Source organism: Mustela lutreola, chromosome 3, assembly GCF_030435805.1.
Source record: "Mustela lutreola isolate mMusLut2 chromosome 3, mMusLut2.pri, whole genome shotgun sequence".
NCBI lineage: Eukaryota > Metazoa > Chordata > Mammalia > Carnivora > Mustelidae > Mustela > Mustela lutreola.
This window is the reverse complement of record NC_081292.1, coordinates 79,397,226-79,424,251: the sequence shown is the minus strand read 5'-3', so window position 1 is coordinate 79,424,251 and position 27,026 is coordinate 79,397,226. Positions and strand designations below refer to the sequence as shown.

Sequence of the window (27,026 nt, the reverse complement as noted above, 5' to 3'; positions counted from 1 at the left end):
AAAAATTAAAAAAAAATAAAATAAAAAATAAATAAATAAATAAATAAATAAAATCTTAAAAAAAAAAAAAAAAGTTGAAAATAGAGCTATCATATAATCCAGTAGTTCCACTTGGTATATGTCCAAAGGAAATGAAATCAATATCTCAAAGATATCTGTACTCCCATGTTCACTTCAGCATTATTTACAATTGCCAAGATATTGGGGGGGGGGGGGCTGTGCACCAATGGATGAATGGATAAAGAAAATGTGGTATATGATGTGTATATACACATACACAATGGAATATTATTCAGTTATTAAAATGAAAGAAATCCTGCCATTTGTGGCCACATGGATAGATATGGTGAATATTATGCTAAATGAAATAAGCCAGACACAGAAAGACAAAAACTATATGATCTCCCTTATATGTGGAATTTCATAGAAGCAGGAGTAGAACTGTGGTCTCCAGGACCTTGGGGCAGGAGGGATGGGAGGCAATGGCCAAAGGTTACCGTTAAGCAAGTAAAAAAGTTCTATAGAGGGGCCCCTGGGTGGCTCAGTGGGTTAAGCCTCTGCCTTCAGCAGGGTCCTGGGATCGAGTCTCCCATCGGGCTCTCTGCTCAGCAGGGAGTCTGCTTCCCCCGCCCTCGCCTGCCTCTCTATCTACTTGTAATCTCTCTCTCTCTCTGTCAAACAAATAAGTAAAATCTTTTTTAAAAAAGTTCTGTAGATCTACTATGCAGATAGATTTTATAGCTAATGATATTGTACATCATACTCAACATTTGCTAAGAGGATAGCTCTTATGCTAAATTTTCTTATCACATAAGAAAAATAATAAACAAGGCAGAAAGAAACTTTAGGAGGTGACATGTCTGTGGTCTTGATGGGGTGATGGTGTATATTTATCTCTAACTCACTGAGTTGTTCACATGAAATATGCACTACTTTTTGCTCGTCTATGTTCATAAAGTGGTTTTCTAAAGTTTCTTTTCTCTTTATAGTAATATTAAAAGGCTGTAGCTTTCTCTAGCACATGTTCCAATGTCTCAAGGCTGTCATAATTATGGATTTAGCTCTAATATCTAAACTAAAGCTTGCCTTGTGTCTATTCTTTTTGTTAAGAATAATTCTGTTTCTGTTTGTAGTCATTACCATAACTTAGTAATTATAGTAGTGGTAATATACAGACTATGAATTCCCAAAATAAATAGTACACACATGTATACTGTGTAAAATGTTATATTTAACATCATATACCCATCAAGTGAAATTCTTGCTGCACGCAAGAGCCCTCATATTGAATGAATACCCTACAGATGTTAATAAACATAAGCAATAAGGCAGGACCAGTTAAAATCACTATGTCAGATAAAGATGCTAGTTAACATTTATCAATGGCTTACTAGACATGGCCCTGCTTCTTAACTTTCCATGCACTGACTCATTAGATCTGGAAAACACCCTAGGAGGTAGACACTATTATTTACCCCTATTATGCAGATAAGGACATTGAGGGACAGAAATCTAAGTAATGTCTCCAAAAGGATAGTGTCCATAAATGATGAAATCAGGATTCAATCCCAGGCACTTTGATTCCAGAATCTGTGGTCTTAACCAAAAAGAATCCAGAAAGAAACTCAGAAGCATTAACTGAAATTTCTCATCAAGGTGGACGTGTTCTAAGGTAGTTGATGCCTGATTTCCTTCAGTAAGCATTCTCCAGAAACATGACAGTATAAACTACCAATGTCATTCAGTTCTGATTCAGGGCGCAGAGATTGTCTAAAATACTCCTCTTGGTCACCCAACAGTCTTGACAAGGAGTGTCATTCAGCACTCAAAAATGAATGTACTAGATGGTTCAGAGGCAATCTTTCATCACATACTCAAAATCCGCTTTAGAAAATTGTTTAAAGAATCATCTTCTTATAATTAAAAAAAGAAGAAGAAACAAAGAAAGAAATGAGCTCTCTACAAAACTACTTTAATTTTTCCCATTTTCCCCTCTGTTTGCTGCACAAATTAATCTCCCAACACTGGTGGATCCTTTCTTCCATGGCATCTGCACACAATCATCTACAGCAACTTCTTCCTGGAAAACCTACATTTATCTTCATTTCGTCTTTCAAAAACTGAATTGAAATCCATTGCTTCTAGGATGTCATTTTTCTGACAATGATTAGAGGAGTCCAGTGGCTAAGTCTGCAAGTATGTCATGAAATATCAAAATCAGTTCCTCACTTGCCTAGGGAAAATTGTAACCTTCTTTTATCACTTGGCCCATTCTTCTAGTCCTCATGGGGTATATGCAGCCTCTCCTTTTGAATCCAGTTATGAAACATCAACACCCTAGGCTAAAGCATTCCTTGCAACTATATATCCATTTGTTGTATACACAAAGAAACAAAATCCTGTGTATAATTAATCATATTTTAAAATGCTTCTCTGATAAAGTTTGGCATATCTTAAAATTTACCAAATATTATAGCTTAACACCTTCCACAGCTAAGCTGGAAATTCATTTTATAGTTTAAGAGGGAAAAGATTGTGTTTCATTACAAATGTGGACTATACTGGAGAAGCTATGATTTTAGCACCTGCCCTTTCTATGATCTGGTAGGTCCCTACTACACATATTCAATTATCTGGATTTACAAGTCTTATGGGCCTCCCTAATAAACTAGACTTTTTAGAGAACTGCTACAACAATAAACAGCATTTATAAAGTCCAAAGTGATGGTTCCGTTCCCCTCTCCCCAGTGGATTTCTACTAAGACCAAAGACATTTTCATAGCTTTACTTTTACTAGTAAAGTAAAACTGATGGGACAGTAGTCCTCACCCTGGCCAGATTAGAGTCCCTAGGGACATCTTAAAAATCTTAACACCCAGGGGTGCCTGGGTGGCACAGATGTTAAATATCTGACTCTTGGTCTCAGCTAGGATCTTGGGATCGAGCCCCACTTAGGTTTCCTTCTCCCCTCCTTATACCCACCCCCCATCAATCAATCAATCAATCAGTCAGTCAATCTTTAAAAATACCTCGATAGGTTGCTGGGGGGAGGGGGTTTGGGAGAACGGGGTGGGATTATGGACATTGGGGAGGGTATGTGCTTTGGTGAGTGCTGTGAAGTGTGTAAACCTGGTAATTCACAGACCTGTACCCCTGGGGATAAAAATATATGTTTATAAAAAATAAAAAATTAAAAAAAAATACCTCAATACAAAGACTGTGCCTCTGGTCAATTAAACCAGAGCCTCCAGGCGTGGGACCGAGGCAGCAGTATAGTCCTTGAACAGCATGGGTTTAAACTGCACATGTGCACGTACATGCAGTTTTTTCTTTTTAATTACAGAACAGTACTAAAAATTAATTTTCTTTACCTTATGATTTTCTCCATTACACTTTATTTTCTCCAGCTTACTTTATTGTAAGAATACAACATACAAACATATAAAATATAATATGTACTAATCAACTATTTATGTTATCAGTAAAGCTTCTGAGTCAACAGTACACTATCAGTAGTTAAGTTTGGGGAGTCAAAGGTAATACAAGAATTTTGACTGCCTGGGGTTGGTGCACCAACATTATTCAAGGATTATCTGTATTTTCTGAAGTACCCAGGTGAATCCAACATGCAGCCCAGGGTGATAACCACTACCCTAGTAATACTGGGAAAACATCAGGTATCCTGTTTGCATTGGGTAAGAACAGTATAACCAAAATCTAAGTTTTGCTCCTGTGTACTATCATCCATCAGTGAACCCAATTCTGAATGTCCTACAACCAAATCAAGGAGTTATAATGCTGACATGGAGATTAATCCCTAAAGAAAATGCGTAAAGAGTCAGCATAGGTTTCTAATGATTTAGCGTCCTTTTTTAAGGAGAAAGAAGAGGACCAAGTAGGTGTATCTTACAATTGCCAGCATGCAATAGATTGTATCCTAAAAATCCACATGCCTGTGGTTCCCTGCTTCATCCCCACCTCTCCAGATTCCGATAAACTCTTCCAGAGTAGCAGATAGCTTGGGCATCTATGTCTGGGTAATGTCTTTATCCATCCTATGTTTAGACATAGAAAGCATAAAAGTGTTGTGTTTCTCACCTTCCATGGATTTATGCCTTATGTTTCCACTGGTTTTTGGTTTTTCCCCTAGATATGTGTCCTACTCATTTCCAAACTAAGAGTTTGTCTAATTAGAAGTAGGATTGTAAAAATGAGATGAACATGACTGTTCTTACCTTCCCTGACTTTGGTCCCTCCAAGGACTATCGCAGATATGCCAACAGATGATGATAAGAGCCAAATACAGATGTTAATGATCTTTGCCTTCATGGGGGTGCGGAAGTCTAAAGCTTTGACGGGGTGGCACACAGCAATGTATCGGTCCACACTCATCATGGTCAAGGTGAATATGCTGGTAAACATGTTATAATAGTCAATGGAAATGACTATCTTGCACAGCACATCCCCAAATGGCCACGAATTCATCAGATAGACTGTGCTCTGGAAGGGCATGGTTGTAGTAACCAAAGCATCTGCCAACGCCAGGTTAAATATATAAATGTTGGTTGCGGTCTTCATCTTTGTGTATCTAAAAGACAAGAAACAAGAGCATTTCTCTTCAACTTTGTATCAAATCCATGAGTGTGTTTGTAATACAAATCCAAATGTGTTTGTAACAACCTTTGAACTATTGAATTTTTTTTTCATTCACTTATTCTTTACATATTTGTTGAGCATCTAATATGTAAAAGGACTGTTCTAGACATTAAAGGTAATAGGAAAAAAGTGGACAAAAATCTTTGACTTGACTTAGCTTTTATTCTGGTGCTTTGTTCAAAATATAGTGCAAATAAAATAGCTTAGATGAATATACATAACAGATCTTTTTGACAGACTCGCACATAATACAGGTTGGTCTTCTTTTGTGACTGGCAATTCATTTTAATCCTACCTGGAGTTGCTTGCTTTTAAGCATTTTTTTATAATTTTTTATTTCTTCCTCTTCACTGTGTAAAACAAAAGATAAAGCTTCTTCAACTTTTCTACAGGGTCATTTTGAGAAATCCATCATTGTAATTACGTCTTTTGAAAATTCAAAATGGTTTTCATTTTTAAAATACATTCAATTTCAATGGCTAAAACACAGCTAAGTTTGTTGACTTTTGTTTGCCAGTGTGCCATTAGTTTTTCATTGTAAATGCATTATGTAAATAAAGCTGGCTGAGTTCTTCCTTATACACATCACAGCACAAAATGTAATCTAGCACAGTAGGTGAAACTCAGTTCTTTATTCTCATCTTGAGAGATTTTTAAACACACAAATTGTTTCTTCTTCCACCTGAGGGGACAGTAATTTTCAAAAGAGACCAAAAACATTGCCTTTAAGGCCAAATTATTCTTTCCATTATAACATGAAGTTTAGAACAATTCTACTTTCAACTAAAACTGAATTAAGAGGACTGTTTTACCAAGAGAATGCTCCCTGAGGGATCTCTAGGGCATGAGACATTCCAAACAGTATCAGCAGGTTTTCAGAGGCCAAATGCCTCTGAATATGTAGGGGAAATCTATGTTAATTACTTTCTATACACCTCAGATTTATAGACCTTATCATAATTAATTCAGTCATGCCCCACATACCGTCTTAATGTTATGGTTTTAACTGTTATTTAGGGTCACTTATAAGGAGCTGTCCTATGGAAAATTACTGCTTTCTTTATAAAATCAATATCAATGGTTTTTATTGATCACTGCTAGGGTGTCTTTTAATAAATGAATTTCTACATGAGAAATGCCTTTTAACATGTAGTGACAGAACAACCTTGGCTCTCCTGGGAGGCAAGGTGGTCTTCTATGAAGTCAGATCATCCAAAGTCTGGATTTAGTGTATGACTTTTCTGAGTTTCGTGTCTTGTCACATAAAGATAATAAAACCGAATGGCCATACCAGAGGTAAAGGCAGTAGATGACCTGACTCAAAATGTGTGACATATAGGATCACTCTTAGCATCCCAAAACCCCCTCCTCTCTTTCCTTCTTGCTAGAAAATGTTTTGTCTGTGCTGGGCTGAAGGCGTGGTAAAGCATGGCACAGAGTCAGTATCTGTGGGTTTCCATTCTGATGCTCTGCTATTTAAACAGTGCTTTAATATGGAGAATGAGAAGCTTATTTTAAAATATGTCATGTTTCACCTTTACAATTTTCACTCAAATATTATTAAGTGGCCTATAAATTTTATTAAATGTGGAGTACCTGGGTGGCTCAGTCCCGTTAAGTGTCTGCCTTTAGCCCAGATCACTATCTCATGGTCTTGGGATTGAGTCCATGTCAGGTTTCCTGCTCAACTGAGAGTCTGCTTCTTCCTCTGCCCACCCCCTCCCCCACTTGTGATCTTTCTCTCTCTCTCTAATAAATAAATAATGAGTAAATGTATATGGCCAATGCTCAGAGCATAGGTATTATAAAAGCATAGATAACTAGGGAAATTCACTTACTGAGACAGAGCAAATATTTCCAATGAGCAAGACTGAAAAGCTATCTGTTCAAATGTCTTCTTTAAGGTATAATTTTATGTTTGAAAATGGCATCTTACAAGCCAACCTCCTATTCTGTCTACTTTCTATCCAAGAATCCCTGATATTAACAAAGATTATAGTGAAGAGCGCCTCTGACTTTGCTCTCATATTTAGTGACCCTGATATTCTCTTCTTACTTTATGAAGCTAGGCATATGAGACAATTCCCTGTTTGGGTAGACTTGGGTTCCAGTCCTTATTTTTCCCTCTGTTAGATTTTGGAGAGGTCACTAAAAATGGAGCTTCAGTTTCTCGACTATAAAATGGGAAATACAATGTTTATCTCATAGAGCTCCTGAGATCATTAATGAAATGCTCCTAATCCAAAGAATATGTCCAGTTTTCATGGTCTTTAACTCCTCTCCCTCCCTTATTATGTATGTGGAAGCCATCAGTCAGTCACCACAAGAAGAAAAAAAGGAACCTAGTTTTCGTTAGAGCCATAGTTCAGTTTTAATATGAAAGACAATAGCAAAAATAATGCCTGCAACATATTGGAAGAATGTGAATGAAATGAAATATGAGTTATAATAAAATGTAATATGCACCTTTATCAACAGTAGCCCAAATTATGGAAAGAGCCCAAGTGTCTACTGACTGATGAATGAATAAAGAAGGTGTGGTATATATACACAATGGAATATTACTTAGCCATAAGAAGAATGAAATCTTGCCATTTGCAGCAACAAGGATGGAAATTATGTATTATGTTAAGCAAAATAAGTCAGTTAGAGAAAGACAAATACCATATGATTTCACTCATATGTGGAATTTAAGAAACAAAACAGGTGAACACAGAGGAAGGGAAAAAAAGAGAAGGAGGCAAAAAAATATAAAAAGAGAGAGAGAGAGAATGAAGGAATCAAAGAGAATCATGGGAGTTACATGCATTTCTCAAAGTAATATGGTTATAAACAGCATTGCAAGACTCAAACCTGGGTGCGGAATGCCAGTTTCCACATTCTTAAATGCCCCCAGCACTGTATAATTTACCAAGGCCAGTGCTTTGACCTCCATGTATTTTATCTGATACTTATGTCAACTGTTCCTCAAGTTTAGCCGGGAGATTTATGTCTTCTCCCTAATATTAGTGAAGCAAGTTAGACTCAGGTGAGTAAAGTGATATGCTTATTTATTTATTTATTTATTCATTCATTCATTCAAGATTTTATTTATTTATTTGTCAGAGAGAGAGAGAGTGAGTGCGCACAAGCAGAAGCAGAGGGGAGCAGAGAAAGAAGCAGACTCCTTGTTGAGCAAGAGCCCAAAGTGGGACTCAATCCCAGGATCCTGGGATCAAGATCTAAGCCAAAGGCAAACGCCTAATTGTCTGAGCTACCCAGGCATCCTAACATGATGTTTCTAATGTTGGCAAAGGGGGGGACTCCATGGGATGATCTGAAAGGGGCAGCAAGGCAAGGCCCCTCTCCCAGGGTTCTGGAAGACACATACTTACAAACCTACCACACAAAAAGAGTGAAATGACAGGTATGATTTAAACTAGTGAATAAACTATAAGTTCAACAAATATTTACTGACAGTCTTTTATGTACTACATTGGACCAGATTCTTGATGATAAGACCTCTACCCTGTGATAATAAGACCATCTGGTTGAGCACTCTGGTTTTGTTAATTTAATCAAAAGGAGATAGTAGCTAGTCCTTTTAGTCACATGTACCCTGAGGGAGAGGGGAGAGCTTTCTTACTATGTTAAGATATGAAATTATTTTCCATTTCATCCATCCTGCTTTACAAAAATGTGCAATATTTCAAATAAAATGGCACCATCTGGGTGGGAAGTTTTGGCTCATGTGGAGAAGCTGGAGGTGGGCTGGCAGCGAGTGGCTGCACTTTTTAGCGTACACACCACAGGAGCATATGGCACTAAAAGAGCAAAGCCTGTGGGCTGTCCTCACTACACTTGTCAATGTTACAAACCCAAAAGTGATGGTAAGGTGTACCAGACGGGAAGCAGGGAGCAGGCTGGGAAGAGAAGTCAACCAGAGAATCCTGGGTGGCAGCCAGGAGGAAGGTCATCACCCGGCTACATGTCAGAGGGTATCTCTGGGAGTAAGGAATGTTCCTCATTGTACCTTAATTCAAGACCTTCCTATTGGAGTTCTCTTTACAGAAAATTAAGAGGGGACTTCTGGACTGGCAGCCATACATGCACAAGGTTATCTGCTGAGCTATCAGGAACCAATGTCTCCACACAGGTTTTCTGGGAAAGCCTGGCACTTGCTCCGAGAAAAATGAGACACTAGCAAGGGAACATTGACCTTGAACCACAGAGTCTCACATCTTCTTGTCCTTCCCAAATGCCTGCTGTGCTCAGATACTGTGCAGGTAGACAAGCTCGTTCTTGAATTATTAGCGTCCCTTGCTGTTGAGGTGCATTGCCCGAGTGCTTTTTTATTTTAAATTTAAATGATGCTTCTTTAATCAGGAGCTCCTTTTTAGCCTTATGACAGCATAATAAACCTATAATCTTGCTGGGTAATGACCATCTATCTTTAAATACAAACATGTTTTCCATTTATTGATTTCAGTTATTTTTAGCTCCTACCTGAAATTGTCCCCCATGCTGACAATACACACACACACCCTCTCTTCTCTCTGGTTATAGTCAAGCTTCCTCCCCTATAGTCATCATTTCATTATTTCAACACATTTTTAAGTGCCTGCTCCATATACAATAATACACTGGGCATTGAGGACGACTGAGAAAACCCACAAACTGACTGTAACCTGAGGCGATTTTCAACCCACAAAGTCAAAATTACAACGTAAACTAGAGGACCAGACAGGGCAGGATCAGTGTGTAGTGAAGAGATGGGGGCACATTTTAAAGAAGACAAAACCTGGACAGGATCTTGCACTTTGAGAAGGATCTGGAGAGAGAGGTTTTCATGGCTACAGTAATGAGAACCTGACTGAGCTGGGAAAAGGGGTGTAAGGGAACAGAGGACCTTGAATACCAAGAGGCAAAACCATGTGGAGTGTTCACAGGGGCTTATTATGGGACAACCTCTGTTTTGAGAACTTTATCTGGCAAAATTGTCTTGACGACTAAATGAGACAGTCCCTCAAAGTACTCATCCCAAGACTTGGTATTTGCTGATTGATTGCTGGATGCCAGTCCTCTCAGTCATCACTCCTGCTGCTGGTGTCACTGCGATGGTCATTACCTGCCACGGCCCTAATAAACTGCCTCACAATCCCATTATATACCACTGCCCCCACTTCTTCTGAAGAGTAAGCTGTCTAAGAGATGGTTCTCAAGGGTTCTCAGAGTGCACAGCTAATCAGTAAAGGCATTCAGGGCTGTCATTCATAAGTTTCTTAAAGAGGCGGAAATTTCAGAGAATTTACGTGATTCTGTGAATCTGCTCCTTCTAGCAGCTAAAGATTGAAAGCTCTTCTGATAAGTGTGGTAACTATGCATCATGAGGGTAAAAAACATTGGATATGAGGGAATGGGGTATGAGTCAAGGAATACTAATATTGAGTACTAGCACACTGCCCATCTACAGACAAAGGCTGTCATGTACACTACAGTGTTGCAGTTTTCCCACAAACAATACCCATTGTTTGGGTGAGGAAACAGAGTAAAGAGGAAGTAAATGGCTTGCCTGAGACCACAAATTAGTGGACAAAAGGGAGTAAAATCTGTAGCCCTCAAACCACAGCTCCAACAGAATGAAACAAACATACACCTGAGTGGTCATTTTTCTGAATAGAACCCTTTAGTACGGAGAATGCCTACAGGCCTTTGGAATACACCTGAAGAATCACTCTTTGGTCCTGGTGAAGAAGATGAGTGTGACCAAACACTCCTGACCCACAGGAAGCTGGCCACTCACTATCTTACAAGACCTGAGCTGCACTAGCTTCTGAAGACCCCTAACACACCATGCTCAGTAGAAGGAAATTTCTGTGACACCTGGGAAAATGCAATCCTTTTAAACCAACAGTGGACAACTAGCATAATGACCGACATGCTTCAACATTCTTTCCTCTGCATTGTCAACAAGCATGATTTATTCATTTTCCTGGGCATGTTTTCCAGATACAGAGCATTCCAGATTTTATATTTTAAATGATCAGAAATTGTGGCTTTACTGATGTGAATTTTCAGAAGTACTTATTTGAAAACATAATGAGTTTGCTACATTAATTCTCTAGATAGCTTCCAGTTCATCTCAAAATTGAGTTGCTGTGTCTTTTGGATTATTTACTATTGAAACTATGATTCTTTACTAAGGGGCAATAGCCTATTAATTTTTTAATGGAAGGAAAGGAAATTTGGTTCTTGTTTCATCGGACTCTGAAATTGAATATACTCACTATATTCACATTCACTATGTGAATCCACAGATTCATTCAGATGTCAGGTCCCTCCAGTTCCCCAGAATTACTCTCCCATATTCAAAGAGAAAAAGCTATAGAAAGAACAGAGGAGCAGATGTGTCCCTGAGTTCCACGACTGTCACAGCCTCAGCGACCATGCTGGCAGTGATGTGTGGCCAGAATGGTGGACATGCATCGCCTTGCAAGGGGGGCAGGCTGTCAGGCAGGGCGGTGGGAGAATGCAGAACAGTGATTTCACTGCTACAGCAGGTGCCAGGACCTGCTCATCCTCTGTAGGCATGGTCCTGACACCCAGCATCAATGTTCTAGTGTACTCAGCTGTGCACACAGCGTGAGTGTTTATCACGCCTGAAAACAGTAGAACAACTGTAAATTTCATGTGATTGACATGCTGTTTCTCAGACTACAACTATCCGGATATTTAGAAGTACACAGATATCTTAGATGATTTTTTCCAACTTTATACAGAAAACTGAAGTAGCTAAGGGTACCACAGGATGCTGGCAGAGAGAAGACAAGATTAACTTCCACTCTGTACTCTTATCAGTAGGAAATGCCGCCCCCCCCCAACCCCGGTGGAAAGCAACATGGTAAGCAGAGAGAGTTTGTAGTCTTGTGAAGTTAAGTGAGTAAACACTTAGCAGCTCAGAAGAGTGTTCCCATTGTGAAAGAGGGTCTCTAAATACCCGGAACTCTAGCTTTTTTTAATATGAAGCCTCCCTTCCCCACCTTCAGACCAGTCTTTTGGGACCTCTCAATTTATCACATATTCATCACATGCCTTCTGTTTTTCTCATCTTTCATCTTTGCTGGACCAGGGAAGGGTCAATTTTTACACACACACACACACACACACACACACACACACACACCTTTTACAATATTATCCCCACTCCTAAAATCTCCTCTCTTACATAAACTTTCCTTATCTCAGAAATAAATCAGTATCCCCTCCAAAGAAAGAAACAAAGAAAGACTGGCTGATTTTCTGTGGAGGAATAAATCTTTTGTTAATACACTTTTGAGCCTGCATTACTTGCATCACTGAAACCACATAAGCCAAACTTTAGAAAAAAGACTATCCTGCAGCCAAACTTTAGAAAAAAGACTAAAAAGCAATTTTAGGTTTTTGCACTGAGGACAGGCTGAGCCCCCTGGGGCAATGACAATTGAGTGCATCCAGAAGTTAATCTGGAGTGAAAAAAATGCCAGCTACACAGCTCACAGAAAGATACTGCTACTCAAGAGATACAGGTGAGTGATCAATGGAGAGGGGCAATCATCTCCCAGCCAGAAATAAGTCCCTCCTAAAACTAAGTTGAAGACAGGCACCAGGAAAAATTGTAAAGTCTCATAAGGTCAACAGAATTAAGAAGTGATTTTGAAGACTACGATTGTGCCAAGAGTCTGTTAAAAGTTGGAGTTATATGTCTGATGACTTTTTTTCCTTTCTTTTCCTTTTTTTTTTTGGGGGGGGTGGTATACAGCTGATTCTTTTCTGATCTCTGAAACACAAGGATTTGGATTTCAGCTGCAATCTCATGTTCCACAGGGAAGAAAAGAGTTCCACTTTGTAAATTCATATCATCACTTGCAATGAAATCAAGTCTCTCTTTTAAGAGCTTGTAAAATGACAAAATTACCTGGAGAAATGCAAGATAGGCACTTTTGGAAAATAATTTCTGGAGGCATCTTCACTATGCTTACTTTTGAGGAAATGTTCAACAGGATAAATGAGAACATATTTTTCAATCAAAGCCTGAGATAAGACAGATGTCAGAGATGGAGTAGCACAAGGTTAATTATACCAGTATGCCTCTGCCTTTCCTTCAGTGCCTTGCTAGGAGTAGTCTGGTATTATCCAAGGTAGGCTACAGTAACACTTGAGAGAATGTGGAATATATGTGTACATACAATTGCCATGATTGCAATGAGAACTTCGAGAAGGAAAAGATACTCTTTTTCATGGATGGAAGAGACTCATCAGACACTCTGACTGGATCAACTCACTTCTTCCTTAATTCTGTGATAGCCACAGTTTCCTAGAACTGACACAAGTTCAACCATGGAGCCCAGACCAACTCAGGGGTGACCTGAGTCTGTATATGCCATGTGACCTAAGATGGTCTCTGCAGAGTGGGATTTCTGTCAGTGGCTTGGAGAAGCACTCTGTTCCCTAATTGATAAGCAAGAAAATGTTTTTTTTTTGCAAGCTTGAATGGGTTGGCTGCCTTTGGAGAAGAAATTTGAGTTCTGGAAATGGAAGCATTTCCAGAGGATTTTTGTGGTTCTGGTTTTGTTTTTGTTTTATTTTGTTTGTTTTTTTCCCCATGTCTCTTCTAAAGCTGCCCGTTAGGAAATTTCAACACTGCCCAGGCTGAACTATAAGAAAGCCAAAGTCTTCTACTCCCAGGGCAAGGGTAGCAAAAGGCTGACTCCCTAGAGGTCTTTATTGTGGTAGTGGTGAATTAATGAAAACTAATGAGAAAAGCAAAAGGCAAAACTTAAGACCAACAACCAAGTAATTTTGATTCCTGTTATTTTTGTCCTAGTAATTTTTTCCTTGTTTATGCTTATATTTAACTTTAAAAGAAGTATGCCTTTACAAGAGTAATGCTTCCCTTCAAATTAAACAAAAGAGAACATATATACATAATTTTCATGAAAATTGAAGCTTGAGGAGAGTGTTTTCTTAAGGAGAACAGAAATAGGATAGGCCGTGATTAGGGCTGAATTATGTCCCCTCAGATACATGCCTTCAAATTCGAACACCCCAGTACCTCAGAATGTGACTGAATTTTAAGATAGAGACTTCAAAGAGACAAAGTGAGGTAAAATCAAGGTAAAATGGGGTCATACGAGTGGGCTTTAATACAATTTGACTGGTGCCTATATCAAAGTAGGAGATTAAGACACAGACACACATGGAAAGAAGACCACGTGAGGTCACAGAGAAAAGAGCCATCTATAAGCCAAGGAGAGAGGTCTCAGAAGAAACCAACCCTGCCAACACCTTTATCTCGGACTTCTAGTCTCCCTGTGAGAAAATAATTTCTGTTGTTTAAACCACCCAGTCTGTGGACCTTTGTGACAGCAGCCTTAGCACACCAAGATAGGGCTGAGCAAAGGTTTCCCTGAGAAAGAAGGTCCCCCTGCCACAAGCAGCCTGTCTCTGCTGATGCCTGCCTTCCCACCAGACTTGCTCAGCCAGTCCCACCAACACGTAACCCAATTCCTTGCAACAAATCTCTTCACAGGTACATCTACTAGTTCTACTGTTCTGAATGAATCCTGAATAATACAAAGAGTGAGAAAAGTGAGGATAGAAGAGCTGAGAAGGCTCTGGAAAATATGACCAATTAAGAAACACAAGAAGAGTAGGCTGTGCTGTGGACAAGAGAATCCCAAGGATATGCCAGGAAGTGAAGGACAGGGTGCTATCAGAAAAAGCAAGGGGCATAAGACTGGTCGAACATATCAAATCTCCACAGAAATCAAGGGACAGTCAGCCAAAATGAGAAGCTGAAACATGATGCTCTAGCTTTGGTAAAGGAGCGTCAGGGAGGGAATCCATGCACACAGGACTGAGGAACATGTGAAAGACAAGAAAATGAAGAAGGATTATCCCTCTAAGAAGTTTACCTACAATACACAGGAGGATGAAAAGACATTAGGTAAAGGAACTCAGAAAAATGGAAGGGTCGTGGATATTGATTACCTGTAAGATGACAGATGCTTGAATATGTCCAGGAGCTTAAAGGACAAAAGCAGTGGAGAGATTACAGATAGCAGAGAAATGGGTTAGCTAACACAGCAGAAACCTCAGGAGAGCCCAAGGTGATGAGATTCAACCCTCAGGAGCAGGGATCTGCTATGGATACAAAGAAGGAAACATCCCACAGAGATGAGATGCTATGAGGGAGGGTGGCTGCCAATGCATGTATATAGGGAGAACATTCCCAGCAGCTAGACTCCAGTGCCACAGTGGACTACTGGGTTAAGATCATCCCATGACCATGCTGAAATATGGTTAGGGAGGGCTTAGGAATTAGTACCGATTAAATTAGTTTGGCGTTTTTTTGCTTTGTTTTCTTTTGTCTTGTTTTGGGTTTTTTTTTTTTTTTTCACTTGTTTTGTTTTGGTTTGGTTTTTGTTTTCTAGTGACGAATAGGAAAAGGTATTGTTTCTTTCTGGAAATAGGAGAGAGACACAGAAACACTAGGCAGACTTGGGTTCAACTATTCTTGAAGGTGGCGACTTTGCCTTCAAGTATATCTTTACAAAGATAAAATTGATTTTATTCAGCGGCACTCAATTCGCTGGGAATAGGAACAGGAAGGTAAAGTACTAGCTCGATCCAGGGTCATGGTTCAGTGGAAGAAAAGAGCAGAAGGACAAGAAGGCAAGGCAGCTGAATGTATTGTCAAGAGAGGCTGCAGTGATGGTTTATAGTGTCCAGGCAAGGTAAGAGAAAAGGACAGTCTGGGAGAAAATGAATTCTTACTGCCCAGTAAGAAAATATCCACAGGTCTGCAGGAGTGGTATAGTGGGCAATGAATTGAACAGTGAGACAAAGCACAGGCTCTGGGGTCAGCCTGGCTCCACGATCAGCAAGGTGTGACCTTTGTCAGTTTATTTAATCTTTCTTTGCTTTCATTTCACCATCTGTTAAATGGGATAGTAATACACCTATGGTTGTGAAGAATAAATAAAATTATTCCCTTGAAGTAGGGAGCTTTACCCATCTGGCATATATTTCGTGTCCTTCAAGTTTTAGTCATGTCTGCTAGGGGTGGAGACAGCTGTATGCATGGAAGTTGCAGGAGAATGGAAGTTTTAGATGTCACAGGTGAGACTGCCTAGCAGGATCCAGGATGTGGGTGTGGGTGTGGGTGGCCATCACAACATTCGCTGCAGGTAACCTACACAGGTAGAGGTGGAGAGAACACAGGCTTAGGATCCTAAGTGTCACACCCATTGGTAAATCCGAGGTATCCGTAGGAGCCAAATATAGAGATCCAGGGCTGAGGTAAGAACCTCCCATCCTGGGGCACCTGGGTGGCTCAGTGGGTTAAGCCTCTGCCTTCTGCTCAGGTCATGATCCCAGGGTCCTGGGATCAAGCCCCACATGGAGCTCTCTGTTCAGCAGGGAGTCTGCTTCCTCCTCTCTCTCTGTCTGCCTCGCTACATACTTGTGATTGCTGTCTGTCAAATAAATAAATAAAACCTTTAAAAAAAAAAAAAAAAAAAGAACCTCCCATCCCAGGTCCACAAATGCCAAAGTCTAGTGAGAAGGGAGCATCTAGGTGCTTAATTTTACGGTTTTCACAATGAAAAGTTACTATGCCCTAATATTAGGCAGTTATGGCAATTGGTACCTATGAAATTATGAAAACCCTTGAAATTATAAATATATTCAGAGGGTACTGAGTAGCAATTCAGGCACTCAATATGGGAAATCAATGTATAAGACAGCTCTAAAAACAGTCAAAGCTTTTTCCACAACCCTAAATTACTCCCCAGGTTTGAGATGACCATCTCGGACCTGCACCTGCCCTGACATCCAAACATCTTTAGAATGATGTCCTAGACGGCTGAACCATGACTCTTTTCAATGTGTAGTATTTTAAAATAGTGTTCCTCTCAAAAGTGATCCTCCATCTTTTCAAGCAGTGTTGCTCAGCCCTCAAGATCGATTACAAATCCACGTATGAACCCTCACTCCTGTTCTGCCCTCAGTTCTGATGTGTCCACCATACCCACCTCTCTCAAGTCTTCAGTTCCTTCTTCTGAGCAAAATAAACCCAAGTTCAACAACTTCTCTTCTGAGGTTTTATTTTTCAACTCTTTGACCATGTCTCAGTCTTAACCAACTCCAAATACTCCTTAATCCTCTTAGCTATAGCTGTAAGTAAACTAATGTTTCAGTACATTGGCATTCCAGGATGATAGCAGAACTCCTCACTTTTCATATTTCATCTCCAAGTAGGTAAGAGTGGGGTGGGAGGATTATTGTTACATGAACTCGCTAACTTCTTTGGTATTTTTAGCTGAATCTATCTCCTTTTAACAAATTTTAGTCCTGGGTATCTTTTGGATACACACACACACACACACACACACATATAATTATAGACTGCATATGTTATATAAATATGTGACTAATTAGTAAGTGTACCATATTATGATTTATAATGGTGATTATTCACTATATGTAATTATATGTAATTGTTATATATATTTATATTTCATTTCTATTTCTATTTCTTCATATTCATATTTGCTATTAAAGGTCCTAGTTAATCTATAATTCTGTTTTCATTCTGACACGTCTACTGTTCCCCATGGAGTTGTCTTTACACACATTTTAGGATTCTTCATTCCTTTTGATCATATTCTGTACGGTTATATAAACAGTTGTTAAGCAACTAAGAAGCTCTTCTCAAACTCAAAACTTCAGGTGCTCATTCAAATAACAGTAAGATGTTTTGCTCATGCACTTAAATATAAGTAGGAACAGTTTCTTTTTTTCTTAGCATCTTCTTATTTAACAATGTTTTATTACAAAACAACAGCCTCTGAACAGAGAATTTTTAAAATTTTTAATTGTAATTGAAAACACAGCTGTCTTTTCTTTTCTCTTAGTTGCTATAATCTTCTCTCTAAAGGTGAGCAACCCTGAAATTACTAATGATTTGGAAAAACAACGTGTTTTAAAATATTTTCTTCCTCTGTAGCCTTTAACTCATCATAGAGCAAATGCCCAAAAAATGCAATACACAGTTACGGAAACCAAGGCTAATAAGCCAGAAGCACTAACTGTAGGTGAAATGAGATTTAAAATATGTATTCACAGACCTAAATGATGAGTTTTAGTTCCGGAGTGCAGATGAAGATAAAAGACCTGACATTTTCAAATCTAGATAGACAGTTTAATGGGCATTTTTTATTATGATGACTTCCCAAGACTCATGCTACTATAGATAGTGCTCTTAAGGGTCGTATAAAATATAGAGCTAAAGTTAGAATTTAAAAACAAGAACGTAGTTTTTATTCATCCCTTCAATGCCTCTGAAAAGAGTGACTTGTGTCCCTTATTTCACAAGGACTTCTCAAAGGAATGAAAGCCCCTCATTCACTCTCAACTCTCCCAGAAAGGGAAATGCATATATATCAAAGGGCATCCAGAGCAAGGTTGGGATTTTTTTTCCTTTTCTTGTTTTCTTTGTTGAAAGAGTCCGAAATAAGAATTGCTTCATTTACCAGAAAATTAGCAAATATAGGTGGATATTTGGGTATTTATAATTAGAAGCTGACTTCAATGTAATGCCACCAAAGAACAATAAAATAGAACCATCTGCTTCTCTAGATGGAAAATAAAAAGTAAAGCAACATTTGAAAACCTCCACTACCCACACTTTAAAGGGTAAATATTGGATATTGGATGGCTTATTTACCAAAAAATCACTGATATTCTAAATAAATAAGGAAATATTTCAGTACTAAAAGGGCTCATGCATGGATACCAACAACTCTAAATAGTATATTGACTTTTGCTCATAAACCATAATACCAATCTGATGAGTCACTTAAAATTCTGAATTATCTCCAATGCATTCGTGGGCCTGAATTTTACCTTAAGAATTATTTGCAAAGGACAGACCAAAGTGCTCCGAACTGGCGTGGGCAACCAGGCAAAAAAGCCAGTTAAAGGAACTAGCTTCCTTTCCAGAAGACACTGACCTTTCTCCACACCCTAGTACTTAGCCTGACACAGTTTTCAGTAGGGGCCAGCGTTGGAGGTGGGTGAAGAGGAGGGTCGTTCAAATGCTCAAACAGCTCCTGGCTGTGCGATTCGCCCCGTGTGAATTTCGCAGTTCCCCACCCAAAACTCTTCCAGGAAATCCTTTACTTCAAGGAGGCCACCCTCTGAGAATCTCCGGGGTCCCCGCAAGAACTGCAAGGAGTCTCCGCCACCAGGCTGGAGCCCCAACCTCCAGTCCTGGCGGCAGAGGCCGACCTTCCCTCCAGATCCCACCCACTACGGCGCCCGGACCCCACACTCACCGGATGATCACGAACATGACCAGAGAGTTGCCCACCAAGCCCACGACGAACACCACCGAGTAGACCGCCGTGATGATGACTGGGATGGCGGGAGAGATGTGCGCGGACTCCAGCGGCGCGCCCTCGGAGCCCCCGCTGCTGTTGCGGTCGGCCTCGGCCCAGTCCGGCAGCCAGCTGCCGTTTGGGAGCAGGCAGGTGCTCGGGGAGCAGGTGGGGCTCGGCTCCCCGCGGAAGATCTGGACCGGGGACTCCATGGTCAGGCGACTGCAGCTGGAGGGCAAGCAGAGGAAGAACTGCGGGGTCACGAGAGCTAGCTGGACCCAGAGAGGCAAACTTTGCCCGCACGCGGGCCAGCGCGCGGAGGCCAGTAGCCCGCGAAGCCCGGGACCCCCTGATGCCCACTCCGGCGCCATGTCCCCCGGGGCGGGAGAAGGAAGGTGGACCTCTCGCTGCCGCTGGGTACTGGTGAGGCTGACAGCCAGCGCTCGCTCCTCTTCCCCAGCTCCAGAAATCCCCTCCAGCCCTTTCCTAGGCACGGTCCCCTGGCGGAATTGTCCCCAGACTGATGCTCTGAGCCCCCAGGAACAAAAAGCACTCGAGCTCAGAGCCCTGGCTCCCCAGGACTGCTCCTAGAAAGTCAAAAGCCCGAAGCTTACCTCGGGCTCCCGAAGACCCGCGCAGTGGTTCAGGGGACGTCCTGGCCCCTGCGGAACCTTGCGCTCCCGGAGCGGCTCAGCCCTCGGAGTCGCCGCGCAGCCGAAGCTCAGTGCTCCGACAGAGGTACCTTTTCTACCCAGCTCGGTCGCCGCGGCTCACGCGGCTCCCCACAACCTGCGGCGGCTCAGCCAGGCCTTTGCTGCTAGGACTCGGCGGGAGCACTGGCCGGGCGGGGGGAGAGCTCAGGGGAGCCCCGCCCCGGGCCGCGCCCCGCCCCGCCCCGTGCCGCCCACCCAAACCCAGCTTGGCCAGCAGAGGTTAACTGCCCAGCCTCAGGAAGCCCCCAGCTGAGGCTCAGTGAGCACCAACTACCTAGAGCCACAGAATCCTGTCTTGGACAGCCCAAAGACTGAGAGCTGCTGTTCCCTCTAGTTTTAGTAATAAGGAAGGATGTGCCTCAATGAGAGCATGCTTCTAGATTATCTATAATAAAGTCTAGAACTACTGCGGGCCTCATTCTCCAGGCAGGTCTTCTTTCAAGGGAGGAGAAAAAACATGCTTTTGTTTATTTGAATGACCCATCCAAATAAAGTAGCAAAATAGTCTAATTAGAATAAGACCAGGTCATAAGATATTAATGATTTAGTATACATAAATAGAATATTCCTGTACATTCCATTCCTTCTAGTCTTCTCTGAGAGGACACACAGACTGCACCTCACAGATATTAACTGTATCTCGTGCTATTACCTGCGAATAAGTAAAACACTCTCCCTACTCAGGCCTCGATGTTGGCTGGGGAGTTGACAATGTCTCTTTCTTTCTTTATTCCCTGCAGTCATCAATTTTCTGTCCCTAGAGTGCCTTTATTTATGAAGCCCCCAAGAGCCTGAACTCCCATAGAGAAATTCAGTTATTGTCATTTCTGTGGTTAACTCCACCAGTCAAGGATTGCTCAGATTCTGCTGGGTGAAAGACGCCCTCCAACAAAGAGACCCAGGGACCAATGACAAAAATGAAGGAAGGCCAAGGTAAGTTGTTCAGGGGAGCAAGGACTCAACCACTGAAGTGAAGGTCCTGAAGGACAGTGGGGAGCTTCCCCTTCCCAAATTGGGTATGGGAGTCAGGAGGCTGACACAGTCATTCCATTCATCAGTCCACTGCAGAAGAGAGCTCCTACCTTATTCAAGATGCTGTGACCCCCAAAGAGGCATTTGACACCAAGGTCTTAACCTCAAGATGCACAGCTCTTCTTAGGAATTTGATTCAAAAAACAACAGCAAAGCTCTCCTTTGCCCGAAAGAATCCCTCCAACCCTGGGATCATAGGTGTTTTGAAAATTATTATCAAATCTTACATTGTTTTTTAGGTTTTGATTGCAGATTTTCATTAGAAGATGACAAAACATCAGAATGGTGGGATCTCCATGTGTCTGAGGGTACTTCTGTGTTAGGAAGATGGCAGATGAATCATCTCCAGATGTCTCGGGGCTCATTTCCTGCCCAAACTAACTACCACCAAACTAACCCAGGAAGACATTGTGTTTGAAAACTAAGCAGTATCCAAGTAAGAAAGTAAAAATAATATGTTTAAGTAAAATAGCTAGGAAAGACGGAATTATCCATCTCTCTTTCTGTCTACTACCTATTTATTTATTTATTATTTCATGCATTGAAAATACCTACAACTGTCTCTGTGCAACACACTTTTATTTTGTTTTGTTTTCATTTTGTTTTATTACTTTTCAGTATTCCAGAATTCATTGTTTATGCACCATACCCAGTGCTCCATGCAATGTGCCCTCTATAATAGCCATCACCAGGCTCACCCAACCCCTCAACCCCCTCCCTTCTGAAAGAGTATTTACAATATCTATCTTGCTTTTGCATTCACCACATTGGTTAATTTTTGTTGTTGTACTTAGCACCCAGGTGGCTCATACAGCTGGTAACATTACTGAGCTGGGCTCAAACACGGGTGTTTCTGGCCCTTGCCATATGCTGATTGCACAGAATAGTTTCATGTAAGGGAGCAAATGCAGAACAACTCTTCCCCAAAAGACAAAATATATATAGAGAAAGGGTTATTTGGCAAAGATATAAAAGAGGAACAGGAAAGGTATTACTTGAAAAGATATAAGTAAACTTTCTTTTTTTAAGATTTATTTATTTGAGAGAGAGTGCATGAGTGGGTGTGGGGGGCAGAAGAACAGAGACAGAGGGAGAGAGAGAAGCATACTCCCCACTGAGCAGGGAACCCAGTGTGGGGCTGGATCCCAGGACCCTGAAATCATGAACTGAGCCAAAGGCAAAGGCTTAACCGACTGAGCCACTAAGGCACCCTAACAGTTTTAAAGAGGTTAAAAAAAACTTTAAAGAAGTTTCCAAGTTTGTACAATTCCAATAACTTGAACTTTTTGCCCTCCCATAGTGTGTGTGTGTAGAGAGGTTTGCTAGGTACTCTATAATGAAAGCAGAATGCAGAACTCAGCCTGGTACTTCTAAACTATAAGATGATGTTCTCATTCTGATCACCAATAAGAAAACTCTACTAGTTGGGACAGCCTTTTGAAGGCAAAAAAACTACTAATTATGATAAAGGAAGTTTTGTTTCATTTGAATACTCCTTTTTTTTTTCTTTTCTTTACCAAACTAATGGCCAAAATAAAGTGAAGCCAAAATGGGCAGAGCATTAAGAAACCTTCAGTTGCCAGGGGAACCTGGCTTGTGTCTCTGAACACAGTGAGGAAGTCTGCTTATGTGCAGTCAGGTTTTCAGGAATATGAGATTTTATCACAATATTGGAGAAGAGCCTATAAAATAGAGAGGAAAAACAAACTGCTAAAATGCTGTATAGTATTATGCACTGATACAAAGCACATGTTATTAAACTTACCCGCACTTGATCGTTACCTGCCATTCTGCTCAGGGCTACCACTAAGCTTATAACTACAAGTAAAGTACTTTTAAAGCTGCAAAATGTGTTCGCAGTGATTCTTATTGCTTCATGCTACAAAGTAGCTTGGGGAGTGTGTCCTTTGGCATTTCTATTGTATAGACTATGGATACCACCAGTAAACTATGATCAACTGGCTTTTTTGTGGCTCTAAAAACAGACATAAACCTGCAATAAGTATACAGCTGAAGGCAGCAATTACATTTGCTTAAGACCCAAGTGTGGCCAGTGCAGCCTCAGAGGAGCCAGAATGCAGCAGTGTCCTTCATGTTACTAATCAGATATTGCTGAACACAGGTGAGAAGGCAGGACTCGAGGGAGTAACAAAACAGGGCAGTTTTTCCCAAATTATCCAATCTAGTGTGAGAGACAGAACCTAAATCTTTAAAATTTTATGAATAATTAATTAATAACAAGTACAGTTAACTGGTGAGTCTTTTATAGGAAACATATTTAATAAAACAAGATAGTCAATGAAGAATTCAACTAGTTTGTGTGAAGTAAATAAAATGCTCCCCTCCTTCAAGACTCTATCTTCAAATTGCCATAATAAAGATGTAAGTCCCCTTCGTGTCTTTGTCATGAAGACATCCTGTGAGCTATTGCAGGTATAGAGCCTGCACATGTTTGGGGGACTCCGAAAACCAGATGTCCTCACAACAAAAGCATCAGGGAAGTCCCTTAGAACAAAGTAGTGTTGAAGCTGCCACTTCAAGACTGCAGGTGAAGAGGAAGAAAGGAACATTCTAGGCAGGGTCATTCTAGCAAATGTGAAGAACCTGCATGGGCAGAAGTGAAACACATTTATGGAACTGAGGGGAATCCAAGGTATCTCAGCCTGGTGACCGAGGGAAGTGTGGCACAAGATAAAGTGAGAGTAGAGGTCAAGATTACACTGATCCCTGGGGCAACTGGGCGGCTCAGTCAGTTGAGCACCTGACTCTTGAGTTCCACTCAGGTTGTGATCTTGAGGTCAGGATATTGAGTCCTGTGGGTTTCGTGCTCAGCCTGGAGTCCGCTTGGAATTCTCTGTCCCTCTCCCTCTGCCCCTCCTGCTTGTGCTCAATCTCTCTCTCACTCTCTCTCCCTATCAATCTCTCTCTTATAGGTAAATAAATCTTTAAAAAAATAAAGATTGAGCTCTAACAAATATATGGTTGAAGGTTTGGATTTCAGTGTAAGACACAGGAAGGGACATGAAGAGTCTCAGGCAGGAGGATAGTATGCTCAGATGTGGGATTTTTGAAATATCACTTATCTTTAATTTGTATACTGTATTGGAAGAAAAAAAAAGCAGATGTGACGAGTCCCTTATTGAATCAACATCATGTACTGTTACCACTAAAAGGCATCTTAGTGTGACAGATACCAGCATATTATATAAATAAGGGATAAAATGAGGACTTTCCCGTGGTCAGGAGCTGAGTCTTAAACCTGAAGCTGCCAACCCTGAGCCACTTGATCCAACTGGATCCACAGATTTGAAAATTCAGTGCCAGTCTCATGTCAGGTGCTAGGTTGGGGAGTGACAGAAATGATGGCAACACAAGGCAATAAATGACAGTGTTCCCAGTGTTAGCAGCACTGATGGTATTGAGGTGAGAGCCAGGTGGAGGACGGAGGAATATGTAAGTGGAGAGTCCCAAGGACAGACTGAGGAGTAGCTTGCAAGGAGGCAATGGTGGTTTGAGGAGGGCATATTTGAAGAAAAAACATATTAGAACTACTATAATAGTCTGGGTGAGAGATGATTCAACCCTAAAACAAGGTAATTGCTGCACAAGTAGGGTACATGGTAGTTTTGAGGAGCATTTAGGAAATTAGATTAGCAAAACCTGTAGTTTAAATGAATATAGAAGTTAGGGAGGATGAAGAGCCTGGAATTACTTTAGGCTCATGCTTGGGTGACCCAGTGGAGGACAGCACTATTAACTGAGATAAGAAATGTAGAAGAAGTCACAGCGAGCTGGGAGGAGAATGCAATGAGCCCAGGTTTTGCAAAGCGGTGTTTGAGACACCCATGAGGCAGTTGTTTGTGTATGTGGTGCAGGATCATCTAACTCTGGGGAGAGTCTGTGTTGGAGAGATGAAAGACAGTTAGAGCCAAGGACAGGAATAAGGGTGCCAGGGTGAGGATGGCAAGAAAGGCAAGCTGATGAGACAGTGCCGAAAAACCACACCGCAGGGATAGGGATCTCACAAAGAGGACTGATAATAGGCATAAATGAAGGAGGAGAAAGAAAAACAGAGTCAGGGAAATCTGGAGAAGAGAGAATTTCAAGGAGAGGTGATCAACAGTGTCCACATGACAGAGAATATAAAATAAGATACTTGACACAGCAAAGGTCACTGAGGGCCTGGCATTATCTATAATAAAAGTGTGCTTTCTATTTGAGCAATGGAACAAAAATGAAGAGACAATTAAATGTAATGAAATTCTGAAAAGCCACATTAGGGTTTTCTGTTGAAGGAACTCTCACTCTGGAGATGAGGACTATATCAGCTGGCTAGTAGAAAAGACACTTGCCTTCTGCCCTACCCAAGGCCATTCCTCACTTTGGTTCTCACTGTGGGTACAGAAAGGATCCCTACTGGGCCAGTCACCAGGTGAGGGAATAGAGCACACTATGGGGTGGGGTGACAAGGCCCCAGGCTGTCAGCCTATATGACGTTCAGGAGTCAAGGACCCAGCTCTGAGGCAGGAGAGGCAGGAGAAGACCAGGTTTCCTGTTTCCCCAGAACAATGCGGATAATTCTGTTTGCCACTACACATCCACTCTCTGTCCTCTTCATCCTGCTCTGTGCCTAGAAAGTACTGGTTGGGTCCAGATACAGAAGCATACTGGCAAGAGATCAGAAGGCAGGTGGAGAGTGAAGTCCCATTTTTATCCCATAGTTCTTGCACCAGGGTCCTGTGACAGCCTGCCACTGTGGAGGAACAACTCCTGCGTGGCAGCCCCCTCAACACTGCTACCCTCTCAGGGTTGCAAGAATTCTTCCTTCATGCCAAAAGGTGGAAGAACTCCCCTCTCTCCTGCTTCTCTCATGGAAGTACTCAATTCCTCCTTTCCTGATTTCCCTCAGCTCTTTCCACACCTTACAATCTTTTTATTAGGAAGGCACTTGTGATAAGCACTGGCTGATGTATGGAAGTGTTAAATCACTAAATTGCACACCTGAAACTAATGTAATACTGCATGTTAACTAACTGGAATTAAAACAAAAACTTAAAAAAATTCTCTCAGTTACCAAGTTTACAGTAACTCTCAGGACCCACATTCCCTGATTCACAAGGATCTTTGCTAATTATACTCACCGTGCTGCAAGGAGGAAGTTGGGAGAAGCGACTCATACGTTATCCTGGTCACACTTCACCTACAATCATAGAGAAGGAAGTTCTTGTGACTTTCTTTCAGTTCATTTTGAAACATTATACTTTTGTGTTTGATAATCTACCTTCCCTAACACCCTAATTAACTGAAAAGATACTGTATTATCCAGCCTTGACTTTCTTGGCTCACCTTGGAGTTATATTCGAACGGATGAAGCAATGCATTAGTGTCACAAAACAACATCAACACAAAGACTCCCAAGAAAAGATTTCTTCTCCCTTTTAATTATCAACACTGTGTGTGTTTCCACTGAGATTAAAACATACTCTTCACACACTGTAGGCCATGACCAGTACTTGGTGCTGACCAAGGGGTGTTTTCACTGGTTATTGTGGAGAGACATGGCCTACTGATCCAACCCTGCCAGGCCATGGGACCACACATGTTGAAGCCACATTGTACCTCAGCTCATTAGGCACGGTGTAAATTATCTGTAGGAATTAGAAAATTTCCATGTGACTGCCAGTAATATCATATCTCATATAATTTTATTTTTCTAAAACCTTTTGCAGAAACATGTTAGAATTTCAAGAGATTCTTTTCTCTTTATTTGGTGTATTTCTGTCAAACCAATAGCGTTGTGGATCCCTAGCACAGCTCCAATTAACGCCTTATATTAATTGTACGAGGACTGCTGTTTTGGGAATCATGCTCTCTTCCCAGTGTGTGTTTGCCCCTCATTTGGCTTAGAAGACACATAGTGAGAAGGGAATCCTCCCAGGAGATGCTTTTCGTAGATATTCCTGACCCATCTCTTCATCTCTGATGAAGCCACCCCAGCTGGGTCTAGAGAAGAGGAGGGCGCCGCTCTACTTCCATCTTTACTGCCCCCTTCTACTTGAAAACAGCTGGATGCACTTCAGATCTTCAACTTCTGAGAGCTGAATCAGAAGAGCCACTTTAAAGCTATGAGCATATTATCTGTATTGCTCATAGTTCATACAACTGTCTTATGATTTCACTTCATGCATAAAAACATGAATATCAAGAGAGAGCAAGAAGGTCAGGA

General features: G+C 41.1%; 1 protein-coding gene across 1 annotated transcript in view; it reads right to left on the bottom strand.

Annotated features, from left to right (window-relative positions):
- OPRK1 (opioid receptor kappa 1) overlaps nucleotides 1-19,936 on the bottom strand; it is a 28,282-nt gene extending 8,346 nt beyond the window's left edge. The window contains exons 1-3 of the mRNA XM_059166455.1: nucleotides 19,670-19,936; nucleotides 19,014-19,283; nucleotides 4,236-4,588 (exon numbers count right to left, since the gene is read on the bottom strand). Coding sequence (XP_059022438.1) covers nucleotides 4,236-4,588; nucleotides 19,014-19,267 — 607 coding nt within the window. The 5' untranslated portion in view covers nucleotides 19,268-19,283; nucleotides 19,670-19,936. The remainder of the gene's footprint in view (nucleotides 1-4,235; nucleotides 4,589-19,013; nucleotides 19,284-19,669) is intronic.
- Nucleotides 19,937-27,026: the final 7,090 nt, after the last annotated feature.